Source organism: Humulus lupulus, chromosome 2 (genome assembly GCF_963169125.1).
Source record: "Humulus lupulus chromosome 2, drHumLupu1.1, whole genome shotgun sequence".
In the NCBI taxonomy this organism is placed as follows: domain Eukaryota; kingdom Viridiplantae; phylum Streptophyta; class Magnoliopsida; order Rosales; family Cannabaceae; genus Humulus; species Humulus lupulus.
In genome coordinates, this window is record NC_084794.1 from 29,725,418 (window position 1) to 29,746,810 (window position 21,393).

The 21,393-nt window shown below is 34.3% G+C and overlaps 1 protein-coding gene across 1 annotated transcript; it reads right to left on the reverse strand.

Moving 5' to 3' along the window:
* Positions 1 to 19,177: 19,177 nt before the first annotated feature.
* LOC133817598 (MYB-like transcription factor ETC1) lies at positions 19,178 to 20,029 on the reverse strand. Its single transcript, XM_062250165.1, has 3 exons — positions 19,870 to 20,029; positions 19,606 to 19,693; positions 19,178 to 19,452 (listed from the first exon to the last, which is right to left on the reverse strand). The coding sequence occupies exons 1-3, from the start codon at positions 19,934 to 19,936 to the stop codon at positions 19,365 to 19,367; spliced, it is 243 nt and encodes an 80-aa protein (XP_062106149.1). The 5' UTR covers positions 19,937 to 20,029; the 3' UTR covers positions 19,178 to 19,364.
* Positions 20,030 to 21,393: the final 1,364 nt, after the last annotated feature.

A 21,393-nucleotide genomic window follows, 5' to 3' on the forward strand; every position in this document is an offset into this window, starting at 1 on the left:
GGCGTCCAACAAGTGGTATCAGAGCCGAATTGGGGTTGTACCGAAATAGTCCTTTGTTGAGTTTCTTAGAGTGATCGTGTGTGGTTTAGTACTACAGAGTTTGCACGATGGGTGACCTTCAAGTGGTCGGCGAAATTAAGAAACTTAACAACCAAAATTACAACATGTGGTTGATGCACATGGAGGCATATCTCCAAGGCTAAGACTTGTGGGAGATCGTTGGTTGCAATGAAGTCACACAACCAGAGGATGCAACCGCTTTGAAGAAATGGAAGATTAAAGCGGGCAAAGCCATGTTTGCGATTCAGACCATAGTTGAAGATGAAATGTTGGAGCACATCAGGCCGACGAAGACACCGAAGGAAGCGTGGGATACTTTTGCATCACTGTTCACCAAGAAGAATGATACGAGATTGCAGCTTTTGGAGAATGAGCTTCTCTCAATCAAGCAGCGCGACATGACGATCAACCAATACTTCACCAAGGTAAAATCTCTTTGTCGCGAAATCTCTGCATTAGACTCTGCTGGTGGCATGTCAGATGCTAGAATTAGAAGAATTATTATTCATGAATTAAGGCCAGAATTTAGAACTTTTATTGTTGCAATACAAGGTTGGCCAACCCAACCTTCTCTTGTTGAATTGGAAAACTTGCTAGCTGACCAAGAAGCATTAGCTAAGCAAACATCTGGAATCTCATTAAAGAGTGACGAAGAAGCACTCTTTAGTGGTGATAAGAAAGGTCGATCTCGACCAAATGCTAGCAAAAATTTTAAGAAAAATGATGACAAGGATAGTCATCATGGAAGCTCCCAAACGGGGGGAGCTCAAAAGAAAGACAACCGGCGTGGCCAGTCAAAGAATAATAATAAATTTGATGGGAAATGCTACAACTGTGGAAAGTATGGCCACATGGCTAAAAGTTGCTGGTTCAAGAAGAAAACTGCAGAAGGTAATGCAGCCATGTCAAATGCAGAAAAGACAAGCGATGAAGAATGGGACGCAGAAGCATCTTTCGCTATGGAGGAAGAAGAATTAGCTCTAGCAGCTACTGTTCCAGGAAAGATCGACTACAATAATGATTGGATAGTCGACTCTGGCTGTTCAAATCATATGATAGGAGACGAAGAGAAGCTGCAGAACATAACAGAATATAAAGGTGGTCGTGTAGTGGTAACAGCCAACAACTCAAGATTACCGATTGCTCAGATCGGTAAAACAACAATCACGTCGAGATTCAGCTCAAAAGAAGTTTCACTCCAGGATGTCTACCATGTACCTGGGATGAAGAAAAATTTATTGTCAGTAGCGCAACTTACGGCGTCAAGCCACCATGTCGTATTCGGTCCTCAAGATGTCAAGATCTACCAAGATCTTGAAATCTCTAGAACACCGATGATGAGAGGACAACGTTTAGAGTCTGTCTATGTAATGTCAGCAGAATCGGCTTATGTAGACAAGACTCGAAAAAACGAAACAAAAAATTTATGGCATGCAAGGCTAGGACATGTCAGCTATCACAAACTCAAAGTAATGATGAAGAAGTCTATGTTGAAGGGTCTTCCTAAACTCGAGGTCAGAACAGAGACCATATGTGCCGGCTGCCAATACGGTAAGGCGCATCAACTACTGTATGAAGATTCAAAGTTCAAAGCCAAAGCACCATTGGAGCTAGTTCATTCGGATGTGTTCGGGCGAGTCAAACAATCATCAATCAGGGGCATGTAGTACATGGTTACATTCATTGACGACTTCTCAAGGTATGTGTGGATTTTCTTTATGAAAGAAAAATCTGAAACTTTTTCAAAATTTAAAGAATTCAAAGAAATAGTGGAAGGAGAAGTCGGCAAGAAAATCCAATGCCTCCGAACAGACAACGATGGCGAATATACCTCAGATGAATTTTCTGAGTATCTTCGAGAATGCCGCATACGCCATCAATTCACATGTGCAAGTACGCCACAACAGAATGGAGTAGCAGAGAGGAAGAATCGCCATTTTGCAGAGACATGTCGAAGCATGCTACATTCAAAGAATGTTCCAGAGAGATTTTGGGCAGAAGGTGTGACGCCCCACATCACTATGGCTGCTTTCTGGAATGACGACTGGCCCTACAAACCAAGACAAGTCTTTCCAGCGTGCTTTGTCCTCACTCGCACACTTCCTGGGAAAACTTCCCAGGAGGTCACCCATCCCTAGATTACTCCAAGCCAAGCACGCTTAACCATGGAGTTCTCAAGTGATGTGCTACCGAAAAGAAGATGCACCTTCCTGATATAGGTAGTACCCATCAATCCATGTAAGCCCTCTTCAACTGTGTAGTCCCATACCTACACAGTCTTAGAATCATCACACTTGACCTTCCCCAGGCGGTGTGGGATTGCACAGCTTACCCGGTCTTTCCCCTTACGGATCACAGGATTCTGACTGTCACAGAAGGTATGAAAACAGCAGCTCATGTGATCAATAGACTTCCTCAAGAAAAGTTAGGGTCTGTCTCACCCTTTGAGAAATTGTGGGGCTATAAACCTACAGTAATTCACTTTCGAGTGTTTGGCTGTGTGTGCTATGTGTTTGTGCCAAGTCATCTACGTAGCAAATTTGATAAGAAGGCAATACGGTGTATCTTCATTGGATGCGACAGCCAAAGAAAAGGGTGGAAATATTGCGACCCAACAACAGGAAAATGTTATACGTCGAGAAATGTGGTGTTCGATGAAGCTTCTTCATGGTGGTCACTGCAAAAGGAAGAGTTACCATATTCTAAGGAAATAGAAGACAATTTGCAGAAGAAGATGGGGGAGCAAATTGTTGAGTTACCTTCAACTCCAGAAACAGATGAAGAAGAACAAAGTTGTTATACCCAAAAATTGGAGATCAATGGCATGGCAATAAAGATGACAAAATGCATCCTAGGAGAACTCAAGAAAGTGGTCTTAGGAGACCTCAAGGAGAAAGTGGTCCTAGGAGACCCTAAGGAGTATGTGGTCCTAGGAGACCCCAAGGGTGTGTCCAAGGTAAGCCTCCCAAGGTTTCCTAAGTGTTGGCTCGAAAGTGTCCAAGGTAAGTAGCTAAGGAGGAGGAGTCTCATGCAAGTCAAGAATGGAGACTTAGATTTTGACAAGGAGAGCCTACATAATGTCCGATCGGACATAGTTGGGAGATGCTAAAGGAGGGTGCCTCAGACTTGTCCAAGGTGAGATGCCAAGGAGGATGCCTCGGACCACCTTGGTCCGAGGAGAAGGCCACAAGGTCCGAAGGGACCTTGAATGGAGGAGGTATGCTCGGACTTGTCCGAGGAGAAGGCATGAGAAGGATGCCTCGGACCACCTTGGTCCAAGGAGAAGGCCATCATGTCCGATCGGACATGTCATGGAGGAGGTTGCCTCAAAGTTGCCCGAGGTGAGGTGCCAAAGGAGTTGGCTCGAACCACCTTGGTCCGAGGAGAGCCAAGCTTGTATCACCTTGGTCCAAGGAAAGCTTGAAGGAGTAATCAACACGCATGTGAGACTACGTCAAAATCCCCGGAACGATTTCAGCAAGAGTTGGTCTAAGCATCCGGGAATCTCTCATTCCTCACTCAAATTGAGGAATCAGTTTATTTTAAATATTTCTTGTAATATAAATATAAGATGAATAATAAAATATCCCTATCTAAAGGGGATATCAGTTGAGTATCTCAAGCCTATAAATAGAGGGCTTATGGGTGAGAGAGGGGCTTCTTCTTTCTAGAGAGAGAAAATTGGGTCTGGATATTCTAGAGAGAGAAAGTGCTGAAATAAGAGAGAATTCTTGTATTCTTACAATCTGTACTGAAGAAACTCAGTTGGCTCAGTCCATATGATCTTGAGTACGGATCTATAAATCACAACTCTAAGTGGATTAGGCTATTACCGACAATCGGGGCTGAACCACTATAAAAATCTTGTGTGTTATTTACTTTTCCTGTTTAAACCGTCTGTGTCGTTTTTACATTCTCTTGAAGGTTTGTCGTATTTGACGTTCTCACGTCGTTGGCTAAAAACGCAATCAACAAAAGTGAAGAAGAAAACGAAGACACAACACAGAGTCCATGGCAAACAGGAGTGCATCAAAGATCAGAAGATGATGCAAATAATGGTCAACCAGAACTTCAGAGATCAACAAGAGCGCGGAAGACAAATCCCAAATACGTCAATGCTGTTGTAGCTGAAGAAGAGAAGTTCACAGAGCCGGAGTCATATGAAGAAGCATACCAGAACTCCAAGTGGCTTGAAGCAATGAAAGAAGAGATAACTGCTTTAGAGAAGAATAAGACTTGGGAGCTGGTGCCAAAGCCGAAGGAAGCAAAACCCATTTCGTGCAAATGGGTCTATAAGGTAAAAACTCGTCCTGACGGTTCAATTGAAAGATACAAGGCTCGGTTAGTAGGTTGAGGATTCTCTAAAAAATATGGGCTAGATTATGACGAGACATTTAGCCCAGTCGCTAAGATTACAACAGTACAGGTTCTACTAGCACTTGCAGCTAGTAAAGACTGGAGGCTATGGCAGATGGATGTAAAGAATGCCTTTCTACATGGAGAATTAGATCGAGAAATATATGTGGTCCAACCAAAAGGATTCGAAGATAGAGCTCATCCGGACTATGTCTGCAAACTGAAAAAGGCGCTCTATGGATTGAAGCAAGCTCCACGAGCATGGTATGGCAAGATTGCTGAGTTCTTAGTAAAGAGCGGTTATACCATGGCGCATGCAGATTCAAGCTTATTCATCAAAGTAATGGATGCAAAGATCGCAGTTGTCCTAGTATATGTCGATGATCTCATCATTACTGGTGATGATGAAGTAGAGATTCGTCAAACAAAAGAGAACTTGTCAGTTCGCTTTCAAATGAAGGAGCTTGGAGAATTGAAACACTTTCTTGGATTAGAAGTCGACCGAAATGAGGAAGGTTTATTTCTCTGTCAGCAAAAGTATGTTAAAGAATTGTTGCAAAAGTTTGGAATGCTCGAATGCAAGCCCATCTCAACACCCTATGGAAGCTAATGCCAAGTTATGTGCTCATGAAGGGAAGGACTTGCAAGATGGAGCAATGTATCGGCAACTTGTAGGTAGTTTAATCTACCCTACGTTAACTAGACCAGATATTTCATATACAGTTGGAGTAGCAAGTCGCACTACTACAAAAAAGGTTTTTTAGGACTAGCATTGCGAGTCCTAAAAAAGTTTTTAAGACTCGCGGGGCGCGAGTCCTCTATTTAAGAGCCTTAAAAACTAAGGTTTTTAGGACTCACGTTGCGAGTCCTAAAAGAATGTCCGCAAGTCCTAAAAGATCTTGCTGAGTGCCTTTAAGTAAGGGTTTTAGGACTCGCACTGCGAGTCCTAAAAGAATATCCGCGAGTCCTAAAAGATCTTGCTGAGTACTTTTAAGTAAGGTTTTTAGGACTCGCAGTACGAGCCCTAAAAGAATGTCCGCGAGTCCTAAAAGATCTTGCTGAGTGCCTTTATGTAAGGTTTTTAGGACTCTCTTTGGGTGCCCTTAAAAGTTATATTTTTAATTTTTTAAAAATTTATTTATTGTTATTTTAAATTAAAAATTATGATTTAAATGAAACATTTATATACAAATTAATCTAAAAATTTATAGATTAAAATAACAAAACTATTTAAATTATAATCGTCTTGACCTTAAAAAATATATAACTAGATTTACAAATTAAATAATTAACCATTCAAACAAGAATCATTTACTCTAATAAAAATTACAAATATAATAAAACACTAAATTCATTATCAAACAACATATATTTCTTCTTTCTTCTTGTACTCACCCTCATCACTGCATTTCTAAAGTAAGGATTGGCTGCCATGAATTTCTTTCTAAAATCATATCTGAAACATGAAAAATCACATTATAATACACCGAACATGAAAAATTATAACTAGATTTTTATTGTAGTGTACATAAATAAGTTTATTCACAATTGCTACAATTTTCATTGTGATTTAAAAAAATATATCCCTTTGAGTGTCCAAAATGTATTAAAATATATTTTAAAAGAAAATACTAAAAAAACACCAAAACATTTTTTGGACCCTATACTGCCATATTAAATACAGAATAAAAAAAAGCATAATATAGGTAAATAACATACATATATATTTATATAAGATAAAACATTTATTTATCAAAGAAATGAAAAAACATTGTGTAATTAAGTGATATTTTTATTTTACCCTTTTGAATCTCAAGAATAATACTTCGTACTGAAATAATAATAATAGAAAGAAAGAAATGGTGGAGCACTATATATATGAAGAAAAATCTATGGTTTTCATTCCCAATTATTCTAATAATAGTTGTTTCTTAATATCTAAGTAAACAAAAGAATGCATAACAAGTAAACAAAATACTCAAGATAATTCATTTCTCATTAGAGCTCATTATGTGGTCTTCATTTATGTGGTCTTCATCTAACACATTTAGGGGGCAGCACTAAGCAAGAAAAGCACCAAAAATCTAAAAGTGCATCAAATAGTGTAGCACAACAAATTTTAATAAAGAAGCCAACATGATACATCAAATTGATATTCATGAGAGTAATGCAAATTGATGCAAGAACAAATAACAATAAAAGAAATAAGAGTCACTCAATACCTTTTTAAAGATTACCGTATTTTGTCTTAAGTTCAAGATTAAATAAAAGTGTTGGGCTTGACATGGCAAACCTCTACAGTCATTCACAAATTTAGAGAAAGGATAGATACAGATATCCAACAATATTTTCACAATGAAATGGAACCATGACAAATATACTAGCCTATTAGTTATTCAACAACACTCTCTTGAGTAAATTATCTTCAAAAGTAAAAGAAACACAAATAAAATAGAGAATAAATTTCCATCAGTCATATAAGTAGAAGACATTATTTATGACATTACACTTTTGTTATGATACATTTCAGGCATGACAGTTAAAACAATCAGGATGTTGTTTTTGAAACCAAACAATTAGATCCAATAGTACAAAACAAAACTAAAGAAACAAGTTTCTTTTGATACTACATAATAGATTATTTCATGATAAAGTTTTCCTAGTCATAATAAAAAAATATTGCATAAGCAATTAAATAATTGAAAGCCCATACATGTAAAAGATCACCAAATCATGTAGATTGGAGAAAAGATAATTTACTTGCATGAATAAAAAACTTACTTCTAGTTCTATATTGTAATTAGCACGAAACACAAATTGAAGAAGACATGATACATTGAGGTCAATTATATATTTATATATAATATTTTCTACAAAAGAATTAATTTTTAAATTAATATATATATATATGTACGTATAAAGCTCATTAGTGCACAAGAGAAAAGCAAAGAAAATATAGAAAAAGTTAGTTCTCAATTAGTGCACAAGAGACTATATAAAGCTCAAGAAACCAAAACGGAAAAACAAAGTTAGTTAAGAAACCACGAGAGGCTAACTAAAACTCATAGACTCTCTTGAACACATTTCAGATGATACTCATGATCATAAATTTGCTAAAAACAATTTAAATCAAAAATTGGTGTTTACAAAAGAGACAAAGAAAGGCCTTGGGCTTGCATGAGGAACCAATGTATAAAAAAGAAGAGCTTAAGGCTTTGTATAAGTGGAAGACTGGAAGTAGATACCGTTAGGCGCATAAATATCCGGCTTGGCTCAAATATGCTCAAAGGTGTCTCAAACTTTTAGATTTTGGAGCCTAATATTAAGATTATAGGATAAAACTTGGGACTTTCATCAAACATGTGCTATGCAAGAAAATTGTAGAACATCATAAATTGCTATAATGATATAATCACACAACATAATCTGACTGAGCAAAGCACAACATTAATTAACAGAAATATACTACATGAAAATTTAACAAAAAAATAAGTTACAAAAAAAGCATATTACATGAAAATTAAAACATAGTAAAATACACATCTTGCACTGAAAATAGAAGAAAAAGAGAAAAGCCAACATGTCACCATCTATAGAAAATCGGACAACATATCTCCTAATTTACTAGCCTAGCCATCTGTCACATTCAACACCAACATGTCAAACAAATCAAACAACACAGGTTTTCATCTATATATCACCACAGCACACAAAATTCTCAGAACCTACTTCACTAAGACATGCAAATTCTCAATCTTCCGTTATCACCGCAGCACACAGAATTCTCAGAACCTACTTCACTATGGATGAATATCTAACATATTCAAACTCCACTAAAGTAATATAATTATCATTCAAAAATTGTAAAATATTGAAAATTAAAAAAAAAATTAAATACAACATACCTCTTGCAATTAGCTACCGATCCAATGCTTTAAGACCAGTCAAAATATTAACCTAAACATTATTATCAACATTATAAAAAATAAAAAAGTTAGATGTATGTTCCATATCATGTTATTACTCCAAGTCATGTTATTTAAAATTCTATAATCAACTTAATTGTTAATTAGACGGTTAAATGTTAAGATTATAGGAAAAAACAAAGGAAAAAATGTGATGAAGCAGTCCATGAAAATCCACATGCTAGAAAACTTGCTAAATAAAAGTCTTCTAATTATATTTGGCAACTAAACTACTTGGTAATTTTCACACTCATGTCGGAATATATCTACATACAAGTAAGTTCAATTGAGATAATCTACAATGATCAAGAATGTTTTCAGAAAGATAAAATGACTTGTCAATAATAGTGCTCATACCGAAAATTAATGTTAGCTTAATCTAAATATGGGACTATCCAAGTTAAACTAAAAACCGACCACATCAATTAACCAAGAAAACATTCCAACATCATCACTCCTTTCTTTTTTTGTGTATGTGTGTGGATATAGCTACAATCAAATGTTAGATTAAAATAAAGTTGAATTAAGATTAAAGAAAAGGTTTTGGCAGCTGAAACTGACAAGCTCTCACCACCTAATAACCATTTTTTGCTAATATAAGCCAACATAATCAAATTACTTGTGAGTGGCCTTAGAAACAAGAACACAGATTTTTCTGTCCTGCATCCAATTACTATTAGTTCCTCAATGTATAACCAATTAGGTTTGGAGTCTCATCTGAGTAGGCTAACAATATGTTTAATTAAAGGTTAAAGGTTCAGTAGTACACTCATTATTGATCAAAATCAATGTCAACTTCTCTATATAAACTAATTACCCCATACAAAATTTTGACAGCAATGGAATTTACCAACCCCCTTTGTAACAGAAATCAATGTGAACTTCCCTAATTTCATATCCATTATAAACTGCAAGAGAACCAAATAGTTCTAAAATTTGAACAACAAAATAGTTCTAAAATTTGAACAATCACACATGAAAAGGCAACGTTAGAGACAAACAATAACTCACCTCGAGAAGAAGACTACGAGCAGCAAATGGAGAGTTGATTCTGTCTCCTCCGGTCACTTAAAATCCCGATCCTTGGCTGGGCTTTGTTCGTCTTGATACCTTGAGTTCACCCATGCTACCCTTCGCCTGAGACGATGTCAGAGGAAGCCAGAAATTGGCCTTGAAGCCACGGCGGCGACGTACGAGCATGGAGGCTTCTGCTCGCGGCGGAGAACGGCAACGAAGGGCTCGTGAGGCTGGAGTTTCGGCGGTGTCTGGTACTCTTGATCCGGTGCCTACACGGCGGCGACCATCGGAGGGCAGCCGTTCGGGCTAGCAGAGAGCATGCGAGAGAGAGAGAGGGAGAAAGGAAAGGGGATCGGGTAGGGAGGGAGGAAGAAAATGATTTCACATATATATATATATTTTTATTTTATAAATAAAAATCTGATTATATTATTCAAATAAAAAAATATATGATTATAAAACTTTAATTTTATACTCCTAATACTATAAAAAATAATTTTAAAAATCACAATTATACAAATTCTCTTCAAATTTATAATAATTGTTAGCTATTTAATTTAAATACTAGGTAAAAGTACACTTTAGTTAACTTTATTTTAAAAATATATTAATTTATTTTTAGTAATATTTTTTTAATTTTTATATAAATTTTAAATACATAAACAATGTTATATATTATAAAAATTATAACTAGTAAATTTATACATTAAAATTATTTTACAATATCTTTCTAATCAATAAAACAACTCATTTTTAACTAATACTAATTTTATAAATATGTTAAACAATAAGTGTTTTTATGACTATTTTACTTAACAATTTTAAGGACTTGCTTTGGGAGTCCTTAATACTCTTTTAGGACTTGCAAAGCGAGTCCTTAAAAGTTACCATTCCTAATTTTTCAGCTCAGGTGTTTTTAGGACTTGCTAAAAGAGTATTAAGGACTTCCAAAGCAAGTCCTTAAAATTGTTAAGTAAAACACTCATTTTTTAGCCCAGATATTTTTAGGACTCGCATATTTTTTTAGGACACTCATTGCAAGTCCTAAATTGTGTTTTTTCAGGACTCTCAATGAGTGTCCTAAAAACTCCATAAACATTTTTAAGGACTTGCCTTTATGTGTGTGTCCTAAAAAAGTGTCCTGTAAAGGGTATTTTGTAGTAGTGTCGATATATGCAACAACCAAAGAAGCCTCATTTGGAAGCAGTGCGACGAATGCTAAGCTATGTCAAAGGTACCATTAACTACGATCTCTTATATAAGAAAGGTGACAAGATTAAGATAGTTGGATATTGCGATGTTGATTATGCTAGAGATCACGATACTCGTCGCTCAACAACTGGATATGTATTCATGCTTGGATCTGGAGTCGTATCTTGGTGTAGCAAAAGGCAACCAACAGTGTCCTTGTCAACCACTGAAGCAGAATATAGACAGCAGCAATGGCAGCTCAGGAAAGTACATGGTTGATGCAACTAATGAAGGATCTACATCAATTTACAGACTATGCAGTGCCACTTCATTGTGATAATCAGTTTGCTATTCGTCTAGCAGAAAATCCCGTGTTTCATGCTCGAACAAAACATGTGGAGGTGCATTATCATTTTCTCAGAGAGAAAGTTTCACGAGAAGAGTTAGAGATGCACCAAATAAAGAGTGAAGACCAGATAACAGACTTATTTACTAAAGGACTCAACACAACAAGATTTCAAAAGCTCAAAGAACATCTCAATATGAAGAGTCGGTGTTGAGGGGGAGTATTGAAAAGTCACCACCACCTCTAAGCTTCTAGACTGTTCTAGAAATTTCTATCATTATTAATACTATAGAATTATCTAGAATTATATAGAATTATATAATTAAGTTTCATAAAAGTCATAGAACATTCTAGAAGTTTGTAGTGTTTAGAAGAAATGTGATTTGCTAGATTTTTCTAGTCTTTGGGCCAAGCCCACTATCAAGTAGTTTCTAGAGTTCTCTAGCATATTAAAGTTGAGTAGTATAAATAGGGACCTTAGGTCCCTTGGAAGGGTGTAAAAGAGTGAGTACACAAAGTGCATCTAAAAGTATTCCAAAGAGTGTAAGCTAGAGTGTTTAGTGTGTGCAGTCAAGAATTGTAATCAAGTCTTGATGTAATTATTTTTGTATCAATAAAGTAATTACGTTTTCATGTGTTGTGGCGTCCAACATGTAAAACCTCCAACAACATTGTTTTTAAATCAAGCCACAAATCGTTGCTCTACGCATGCCCTTTTCCCATAATGAAAATGGAAAAATCCAAGAAACCTAACCAATCTTGTCTATGTAAAGTCCCAAAAACAATAACATTTTCCAACAATATTTTATGTATGGTTGCTGAAATTATTATAAAAATGAAGTTGAATCTTAGTGTTAGACTCTGGCTGCAGGACCATTTCAACAACATCGAATGAGTATAAAATCCAATAATAAGCAAGCCTCTATTCATCACCTTGTTTTGTTGTGCTCTCCATAACTACAATCAATGCATACCTACATAAAAAAGAAACTCATATATTAAACTCATCAACAACTTGAGAAAATATAAAATTCAATCACAATTAATTAGAAACACATTTATCCGCTATAACTTCTATATAAGCTAAAAATTGCTTTCTGAAAAATATATGCAATAAAGTTATTTGCTAAACAGAATAAAATAAACTTTTTAAAAGTATTTATATAGAAACTAAAGTTAAAATGTAAAGCTAGAATAACCCAACTTTAGATTTTAATTTATATAGAAGTTATAATTATTTTATGTATTTATTTATTTATTATATATATTATTATCAATAAAATTATTTATAATAATAAAATAAATTAATAATTAGAAATTAAATTACAAAAAACAATATATTTTTATTTTTTTGTAAAAATATATTTATATTAGTTATTTTATATTAACATACTACTCTAACACTACTACAAAACTTATGATCTTAAGAGCTAGAGAGATAGGTGAGAAAGAGATTTGAGAAAGTGATCAAGTTTATCAAAGCTCTAAGAGAACCATTTTATAATGAAGGTACTGTCGTCAAGTCCAACCAATAGGATTATAATTTTTAAACACATCATTTGGAGCTTAAAATACGTGTCTGTATGGACATGTCAGGCGATGTGTCGCCTACTAGCAGGCGATGCATCGTCTGCAGTGCATCGCCAAAACCCTAAGGCTTCAGGTGATGCAACACCTCCAAGTAGGTGGCGACGTAACGCCACCTAGGCATGTCAAACTTCTCAAAAGTGAGCTTAAACAACTCCAAATGCTTCCAAATTTTTTGGGCCTCCTTAGATACCTCATTGTATCACTTTGGACCCAAAAACATAATTTTTAAATGCCTGTAACAAAAATTCAATTTTCACATCTTCACTATGTTAAATCATTTAGTGTTTTACACCTAGCTTATTGTGTAAGACCACTTGGACTTTATATTTTACCCAATCCTAACAAACATAGCATACATAGAACTACATACAATTGAGGCATAGAAAATCTCTCATATCCTCTTCATTTTTAGTTCTTTAGATAGGACAATTTTATGGGGGTTGGTAAATAACCCTTCTTGGAGTTTTGCATTTTAAAATGCACAAGCACCTTATCAATATGAGATGCTTCAAACAGAGCCAAAATTTTATTCTCACAATCCTTATAGATCCGAATGCCCAGAACATAATTTTTTTCTCCCAAATCTTTCATTTCGAATTGTTCAATTAGCCATTTCTTTATTTTTGATAATCTGAACCTAAGAAAATATGAATATTTTTTGACAGGTTTCAGCATTGCATTCTTGTAGCTCGAGCCCAAAAACTTGACTTGTGTGCACACCTAATCAAAGTAATTCAATTATTTTCTTACAGCCATCGAAAAAAAAAATCATCAGTCTAATCTAATATTCTGAGGAACACTATATTAGCCGTGCGACCTATATAGGTCAGCCTAAAAAATGAAAGAAAGAAAAGCTTGAGCAAAATGGCCTACATGAGAAAGCCAAAGCATCTACTTTCCAACAGTTTTTCAATGCACGTCCTCTTCAATTCTATAGGAAATTGGTACATCAACTACTACTATGGAAGATTTTGTCAAAGACAGAAAATGATATGAATATTTTTACTATGATTCGACCTAAAAGATTGAATTTTGGTGCATCTCCATGAGAAGTCTTGAATAAAAAAGTTACAAATACTGATCATTAATTTTCAAATACTTTAATGAGTTGTCCTAGGTAAAGTATAGCACACTAGAGGTCACTTCCTTAACATGGACCATGGTGAAAGATATCTCTATGGTAGGCCTGTATTATTTTCTGAATGGGTGTCTATTTGGATTAAAGCCAAGAAACTTCGTGCACCTAGATATGTGAAATTTCATATTTTGTAATTACCAAGTGATTAGAATTAAACAACTTGTTTAAATGCGGAATATAAATTAAGTTTTTTAAACAGATTTATGTATTGTTACCACAACTGTGATGGATGTTAAAACGGAAACAGAAAGCAAGTAAAAATTGACACGAGAATTTTTACGTAGTTCAGAAATCCTTTCAGATAACCTACATTCACGGGGCCACGCCAAGAGAATAAACCAAATTAGTAAAGAATAAAGTCATACAAAAGCATTGATTTAAACAACGTAAGACTCCCTCTTAAACTATTGCTACAATCTTGTTGTACTCTTCTTTACGAATCTGGTTTTGATGTAACACTGAATCTTTTAAACTCCCTCCAAAGATTAGTGAGTGCTCTCTTCCTCCCAAAGTGAGACTTAATGAAATCTTCTCCTGAAGATCACAAAGAACGTTCACAAGAAACACAACATGTTACAAATAACAAGATAGATACATAGAAAAGTGCATTCGACACAACCACAAAGTTAAGGTGAACAACTTAATCTTTACAAAGAAAAACTCCCCAAGGAAATAACAACAAGTGTTTTCAAATTTGAAATGGAAGAGCTAATTTTTCCAAAGGCCTTGGCAAGGTATTTATAGGTGAGGAAAAACGTCCAAGGCTAGCTCTTCTGAATTCTTGCAATTAATACAAGAATATTTGCAAATTTTTTTATTGAAAAACCTGCCAGCCAGGTTGATTCTGTTCCGACAGAATAGAAAACTACTAAGTTAGCATGATCGTTAGTTTTGACTGGCTATAACGAATTTCGTCATTTTTTTTACCATGTTTATTTTCGAATATTGCTTATCTTGAAAGTACTCAATCATAATAAGTCAAATATATTACTCTTCCAATAAAGTCTATTTTGTGATCAAATTGGTAAGAATAATACATTCACACTAATTAAGATATTCACATTAAAGACAACTATTTCAAATGTCAATCTCAATGAGAATTTTCAAGAATTAATTCACAAATCAACCAAGATATTCAACCCGATTTTCTTCATGAGTTGTAAAATTATTTTTTCTAAATTATGTTAGTCAATCAAGGGTTTTACAATATGTTATCATTTTTCGTGAGAGAGAGGTCGTGTAATGTCTCAAAATCCCTAATGAGTTTTAATGGTTGGATTAGTGAGCCGAGAGGGCCATAATTGATTTATTATGACATTAAACTATTATATGCATGTCTATGTGAATTATATTATAATATGATGTTAAATGCATGCATATGGGTCGACATTTCATTATAGGGGCATTTTGGTAATTTGTCCCATTGAGGGCATATTTGTATATTTGCGTGCATGTTGATGAACTATTGTTAATGCCACATTATAATGTGGATTTTTTCGAGATTTTCGGCATGAGACGATCTTTGAATATTAGTTAGCGGTTTGATCATAACGGGATTAAGTTCGGGACTCGGGGTGAGTCTTGGGGTAATTTGGTGATTAGAACGTTGCCGGGAATTAAAGGGTAACGGGATATGAATTTTTGGTATTTGAGAATTTTGGGAATAACGGGAATTGGAGAATGTTAATTATGATTAGCGGGATTAGAGGAGAAAGAGCATTTTTTCCCTTGGTGGTTATTAAGGGTTTTATTTTAAGCTTAAGGGTATTAATGTCTTTTTATCTAAGGATATATATGACCTTAGTAAGCTGCAGAAGGTCATTAGCTTAATAAAAAACAGAGCATTTTTTCCTTCTCCCGTGCATCTTTTTCCTTCATTTTTTTCTTTAGATTTTTGAACCCTATTTGAAGAACCAAGCTAGGAAATCAAAGTTTGGAGCTTATAACCTTAGTTCATCCATTGAAGAGGACTCAATTCAAGCTTGAGGTAAGAATTCAGCCATGAAACTTTAGTTATACTCTATTTTTCTTATAGTTTTCAGTTGAGAAATTTGAAGTGATTAGTTGGGAATCAATGGAAGTTTTTGAGTAAGTTTACTAGGGTTTTGATGAGGTTGTGGTATGGATAAAGTTTTGGGGTTGAATTTTATGTTTGGATGATGTTTGAGATTGGTTTGGAAGCTTAATTTTCAGGGGAAGTCGCAAGGGAGAAGACCAGAAAAATTTATGGTATTTCAGTGGCGCCCCAGCACTAGGCAGAGCAGGGAGGTGGGTCTCTCTGACTTGGGGCAGCGCCCCAGCGCTATCAAGCAGCACCCCAGCGCTAGTCCACTTTCTAGCAAACCTATTTTTAGGGTTTGGGATGGCTTTGGGGGCTCGGGGGATGGTTCCACTACCCCGTTTGAGTGGCTTGGGAGTCCCGAGAGCACGGGATTGGTCCCAGGAGTGAGGTGTTAGATTATAAACCTTTTTATGATTTATTTTATTGATGGGATTCCATATTTGGTTATGACTAGGTGACCACTAAAGGATCAAAGGATCAATCGTTCTCAAGGGTCGCTCTTTTCTTATTTCTCGCTCGTACTAGAGGTAAGAAAACTGCACCCCATATGTGACATGCATGGTTATTCATGAAGCATGTGGAATGTTTAAATATGAACATTGATTGCATATCAAATGCTTAACAAATCTTGCTTATTTGTGAATGGCACTGACTTACTAATCATAATCGGCAAGTGTCAGAACTAGCTGTGAAGCTGTGACTTACTAGTCAAGTTCGACAATAGTTTTGAGCACTGGTCGTATGTTACTAACCTAAGAGTCAGGAGCGGCATAAACGTCATGAATGTGGAGCCGATAAAAGATTAGATCTAATCGACATCTTCATTGAATGACTCATCATGAGAATTAATGCCGGACCAACCCCAAGTTCGATGAAAACTAAAAGCGCTTGCCTAGTTCTATGACTAGTTACTCAGAGCTAGGGCCAGAAGACCCAGGTGGCCCTATCGTCACATAGCTAAGGGTACGAAACACATAGTAGTGACTCCATGGTCACTCACTTGGTTTACATTGGTGACTTGCTCATCAGTCACATATTCTGTTAAAGCTAGTGACTCGATCACTCATTTGTAAAGGGTGTGCAACCCATGTTAGTGACTTATACATTTGTCACTCATTAGTTTAGGACTATTAGTCCTGGATGATTATCATGATCATCGTGTGATATTATATATATGCAGTATTGAGTTTTCTTGCTAGGCTTTGGCTCATGGGTGCTATGTGGTGCAGGTAAAGGAAAAGAAAAGCTCACCCAGTCTTGAGTGGAGAGCTTAGGTGGCAATGTGTAGATATGCGGTCGCTTGACCACCACGGCCAAGGAGTTTCTTGAAGAAACTAGGGGTTTACCCTATTTTTGCTGCTTAGGTCGGCGGGTTGTAAATTTTAAACTGTAATGACCATTTTGGATTGTAAATAACTTGTAAACATTTTTATGGGCACATGAACAGTTTTATGTTTTAAATAAAATATATCCTTCCCTTTTGATCGAGTTTTTCACCTTAGTCTATTAATGACACCTAGATGCACGTTTATAACCAAAGGACTTGATTAGCGAGTTAAGCACGGTTCAAAGCTCACAGTAACTGTCTTGGAGTAACCAGGGTGTTACAGGTCGAGGTCGAAAATGAGCGTGAGAAGGAATTTTAATAAATGGTAATTTTTTTCCATTTATAAGTGACAAAAAGCACATTTTTCTATTATTTTAAGTTGGTAGCATAAATATTAATTAGGAGTATCATTAAGCATGATTACTCAAACTTTCCTTTTGATTTGGCTATCATGTAAAGAAGATAACCAAATCAAATCAGTTTCATTATTTACATGTGCATATTACACTTGTTGCATATTGTTATATTATTTTATATAATATAATGTTTAGATTAAATAATGTGACAAATTTGTTTGTCATACATTGTAACATAAAATTGAGAGTTATAAATAAATTAGACAAATGTGTATGTCTAAGTTTGTAACATGTTTTGGGGGTTACCTATCTTACAAAATTAGTAACTATTTTGTAACTCTCAAAAAATCACCCAAATAATATGTAGATTGAGAGTTACACATTTCTAAAATTGGATTTCATGGACCATTATGTGATATGGTTATTGAATATATGATTTTGGCTGCCATTAGGTGTATGGAGGTTACACAATTAATTGTGAAATGTTTGGGACATTTTTGTGAAAAGATGCAAAATTTGGAGGTTACAAAACACTCCAGGCTGCGGCCTAGAGTACCCCAAGCTGCGGCCTAGGAGACAAATTCTCACGGTTGAGGCCTAAAGTATCACAGGCTACGACCTGGGGTGCTAACAGTCAAATCTCATTTCGCACATTGATCAATTTGAACAACTTAAGTAACTCTCAAATCTTCATTTTAACTCCATAAACACCCAATTTAACATTAGTAACAACCAAGTGGGTTGATGGAATTTGAAATTCAAATGGTGTCTCAAAACTCTATAAATATGAGTTTAATGCTCACTTGTAAGAGATATCATTTCTATCTACTAGAGCACTTCGCTAGAAATTCATCAAATGCTTAATAATTCGATAGAACTTTTTTCCTTTTGAGAGTTCCATTAATGGTTAGAGAATAGTAAAAAATAAGTTTTTGGACAAATGTCTTAAATCTTGTTCAATTTGGTGATCCCTACTACTATACACTTAAGGTAGTATTAGTGTAAGAGTGATTTTATTATGCTTTGTTCTTCTATTCTTTTTGTTATTATTTATTTTTTCTAGTCTACATATTTATTTATATTGTTTATATTTTGAGTTGTATCTTTCTTTCTCTAGATCATCATCTTTTCTATTTATTTATATCATTTTGCAATTAAGTTGTAACACTTATTTTATCATCACCATATCCCTTGTAATATTTTGTCTGGAATTTTCTTTGGCTTTCATTCTTTCAATCACACATAGACACTCTGCATTTTGTATAATTATTTACTTCAATATATATTATCTCAATGGCAGTGATGTTCCACCACTAGACTAACATCCTTTATATATTAAATACATAAAAAATTGTAAGGGTAGGAAAAAATTTGGATAGAAAACTATAAATTATTTTTTTAAACTATAGATTTTATCAATGTTTTGTATTCAAGGGAATCATATGTACATCCCATAATTTTATAAAAATACCCCCATAATATTTTTCTATTACATATATATATTCTTCATATATCACAAAAAAATAGCTGGTGAAGGCTAACTGTTAAAAAAAACGTTGGAATATATTTGACTCGTTTTACTCATTCTGGGCTCTGGCTACGAACAAAAACTAAAGAGCAAGGTGCAACAAACAAAATTAGGTAGTATCTCTATCGTCTCTACCAAAAAAAAAAAAAAAAGCTTCAACTAAACTGAAAATTCGTGTTTCACCTTAGAAAAGAATTTTAATAAACTATTCACAAAGCAGAGATTTAAAACTCATAATGACGAAGAAAAAGTCCAACCAATACATGATTTTACATACCAAGAACCATATCATACAAGATTAGATTCCACTATCTGAAGGAACACCAAAGCCTCGTACAAAAAGTTCCTCCAAAATTTTCATGTAATATTAAAATATGAAGAAACACCATATATATAAATTCCTTTCTTCAACTTCCATTGATCCCTTTCTATTCGCTTGTGGAGTATCTTGTACTCCAGTACTTCTCTATCTCCTCTGCTGTTCTTCCTGGAATTCTCCCAGCAATCAAAGTCCACCTAAACCATATATACAAATACATGTGTAAATATATATACATATACATATATATATATATAATAGTCTCTTTCATAAATTGTAAAACTGAAAAAGTAAAGGCAAGGCAAAAAAAATAATGTATAAGAAAGAAAAACAGAGGTTGTTTCACTTACCTCTCCCCCACAAGATTAAACATCCTAGTGATAAGGGATTCTTCATCTTCTGAAAATACAAGCTTGGATTCTAATTTGCCACTTTCCTCTGCCAAGGAAAAAGATAAAGAGGACACATGAACACAAAACCCATGTTTATAAAGAGGAGAAAGATAGAGAGAAAATGAAAACATTTGGATTCGAAAGTAGACACTATAGAAGATTTACAGTAGCCAAAAATGAACACATTTTAAAATGGAAAAGCTGTAAATTCAAATTGGGTACCTGTTGAATTAGCAGAAGAATCAATATCAGAAGAGGAGACTGATGAGGAGCGAGTTATGTCAGCCATTTGGAAAAACTGAAAAACAAAAAACAAAAACAAAGGATGTAGAGTAACAAAACCCTGTACCAACTAGTAGTATAAATAAGATAAATGAGGTAGAGAAAAAGACAGTGGTCCTATTGGTCTTGGATAAGAATGAAAGGAATAATTAAGAGAGAGAGAGAGATTTAAAAGAGGAATGGTAGTTGAAGAGTGGGTTCTCTCTATTATTCTTTACCAGCGTTGATAGGTAGTTGAACTCAAATTGTTTGGTGGTATTTTTATTTTTTTGTATATGGACAAATTTTGAGTAATCATTTCATTTTATATGTTGAATTTCGTGTTTTAAAATTATCGAAATGAACTCAATTTTTTTTAACACCCAGTTTAAAAAAAAAAAATTAAACACAAGCCTGACTTCATTTTGTAAATCTGTTTTTGTATGAAATCCACCTTGGTATATTTGTCAAAAAAAAAATCACCTTGGTATATGCTATAGTTTGATTTGAAACATCTCAGTCTTACTACCCAAAAAACAATTCAATTAGTTAATAAAAAAGAGCCAAACATTCCGTTGACAACCGGTCAATTCATAATTACAAAACTGCAAAAACCTCAAATTGACATTAAAAAAGTGAAAAAAAGACTTTAGTAGTAGACAAATATCAAACAATTAGAGACAAATAACTATACTATAGTTAAATAGTCAATAAAATTTTATTAACAAGATATTAATTAGAGATTTTTTCTTAAATATTTTTTTTTTGTTTTTATTTTTACTTTTTTACTGTTGTTATTTTTTTTCTCATAAATAAACACTCAAAATTTTAAAAATATGATTTTCAAAATTTTATAATTAGGAAAATACAGTTTTTAAGAAAAATAATTTAAAAATAACTCAGACTAACTAAATATCAAAAAAAAATATATATATATATAAAAACAACGTGAAAAAAAAATGTAAAAATGTAAAATTTTCCTTAAAAACATAAAATTGAAAAATAAAAAAAAATTAGACTATAAAAACATAATTTTTTAGCAAAAATTAGTATTTTATGTAATTTTCTTTATTAATTACTACAAGGTATCATTTAGAAATTACTAATGCAAATTATAAATTTATTCTGACTTTAAATGAAACTGTTTGTTTTTTCTTTCTTTCTTTTTTTCACAAACAAAGTCTATGTAAATTTAAGATTTGGTGACTGATAAATGGAATCTTTTTTAAAGTGGTGAATAATTTGGGTCCATCCTAAGCATTGATTTGTCCTGTCAATTGATGATGTTGCAGCCATTGTGATCATGAAACATGGTGTGGTACGAGATATATGTACAGCTTAAGATATGAAACTTGGCCAAAAGAATATGAGTGGTCACTCGTTAATTTATCTTAGGATTTTTCCTCGGTTGCTCGTTCTATATTTGAGGATGACTTGTCAATGGCTTGTAAATTTGTTGTGTTGAATGAAGGTTTTTTTATTAAA

What these genes read in the sequence shown, in the direction of transcription:
- LOC133817598 (XM_062250165.1), bottom strand. Translation starts at nt 19,936, where the DNA reads ATGGCTGACATAACTCGCTCCTCATCAGTCTCCTCTTCTGATATTGAT. An exon ending in TTCTTCTGCTAATTCAACAG is followed by an intron (nt 19,694 to 19,869) that starts GTACCCAATTTG and finishes TTTCCTTGGCAG; the next exon opens with AGGAAAGTGGCAAATTAGAA. An exon ending in TTTAATCTTGTGGGGGAGAG is followed by an intron (nt 19,453 to 19,605) that starts GTAAGTGAAACA and finishes TATATGGTTTAG; the next exon opens with GTGGACTTTGATTGCTGGGA.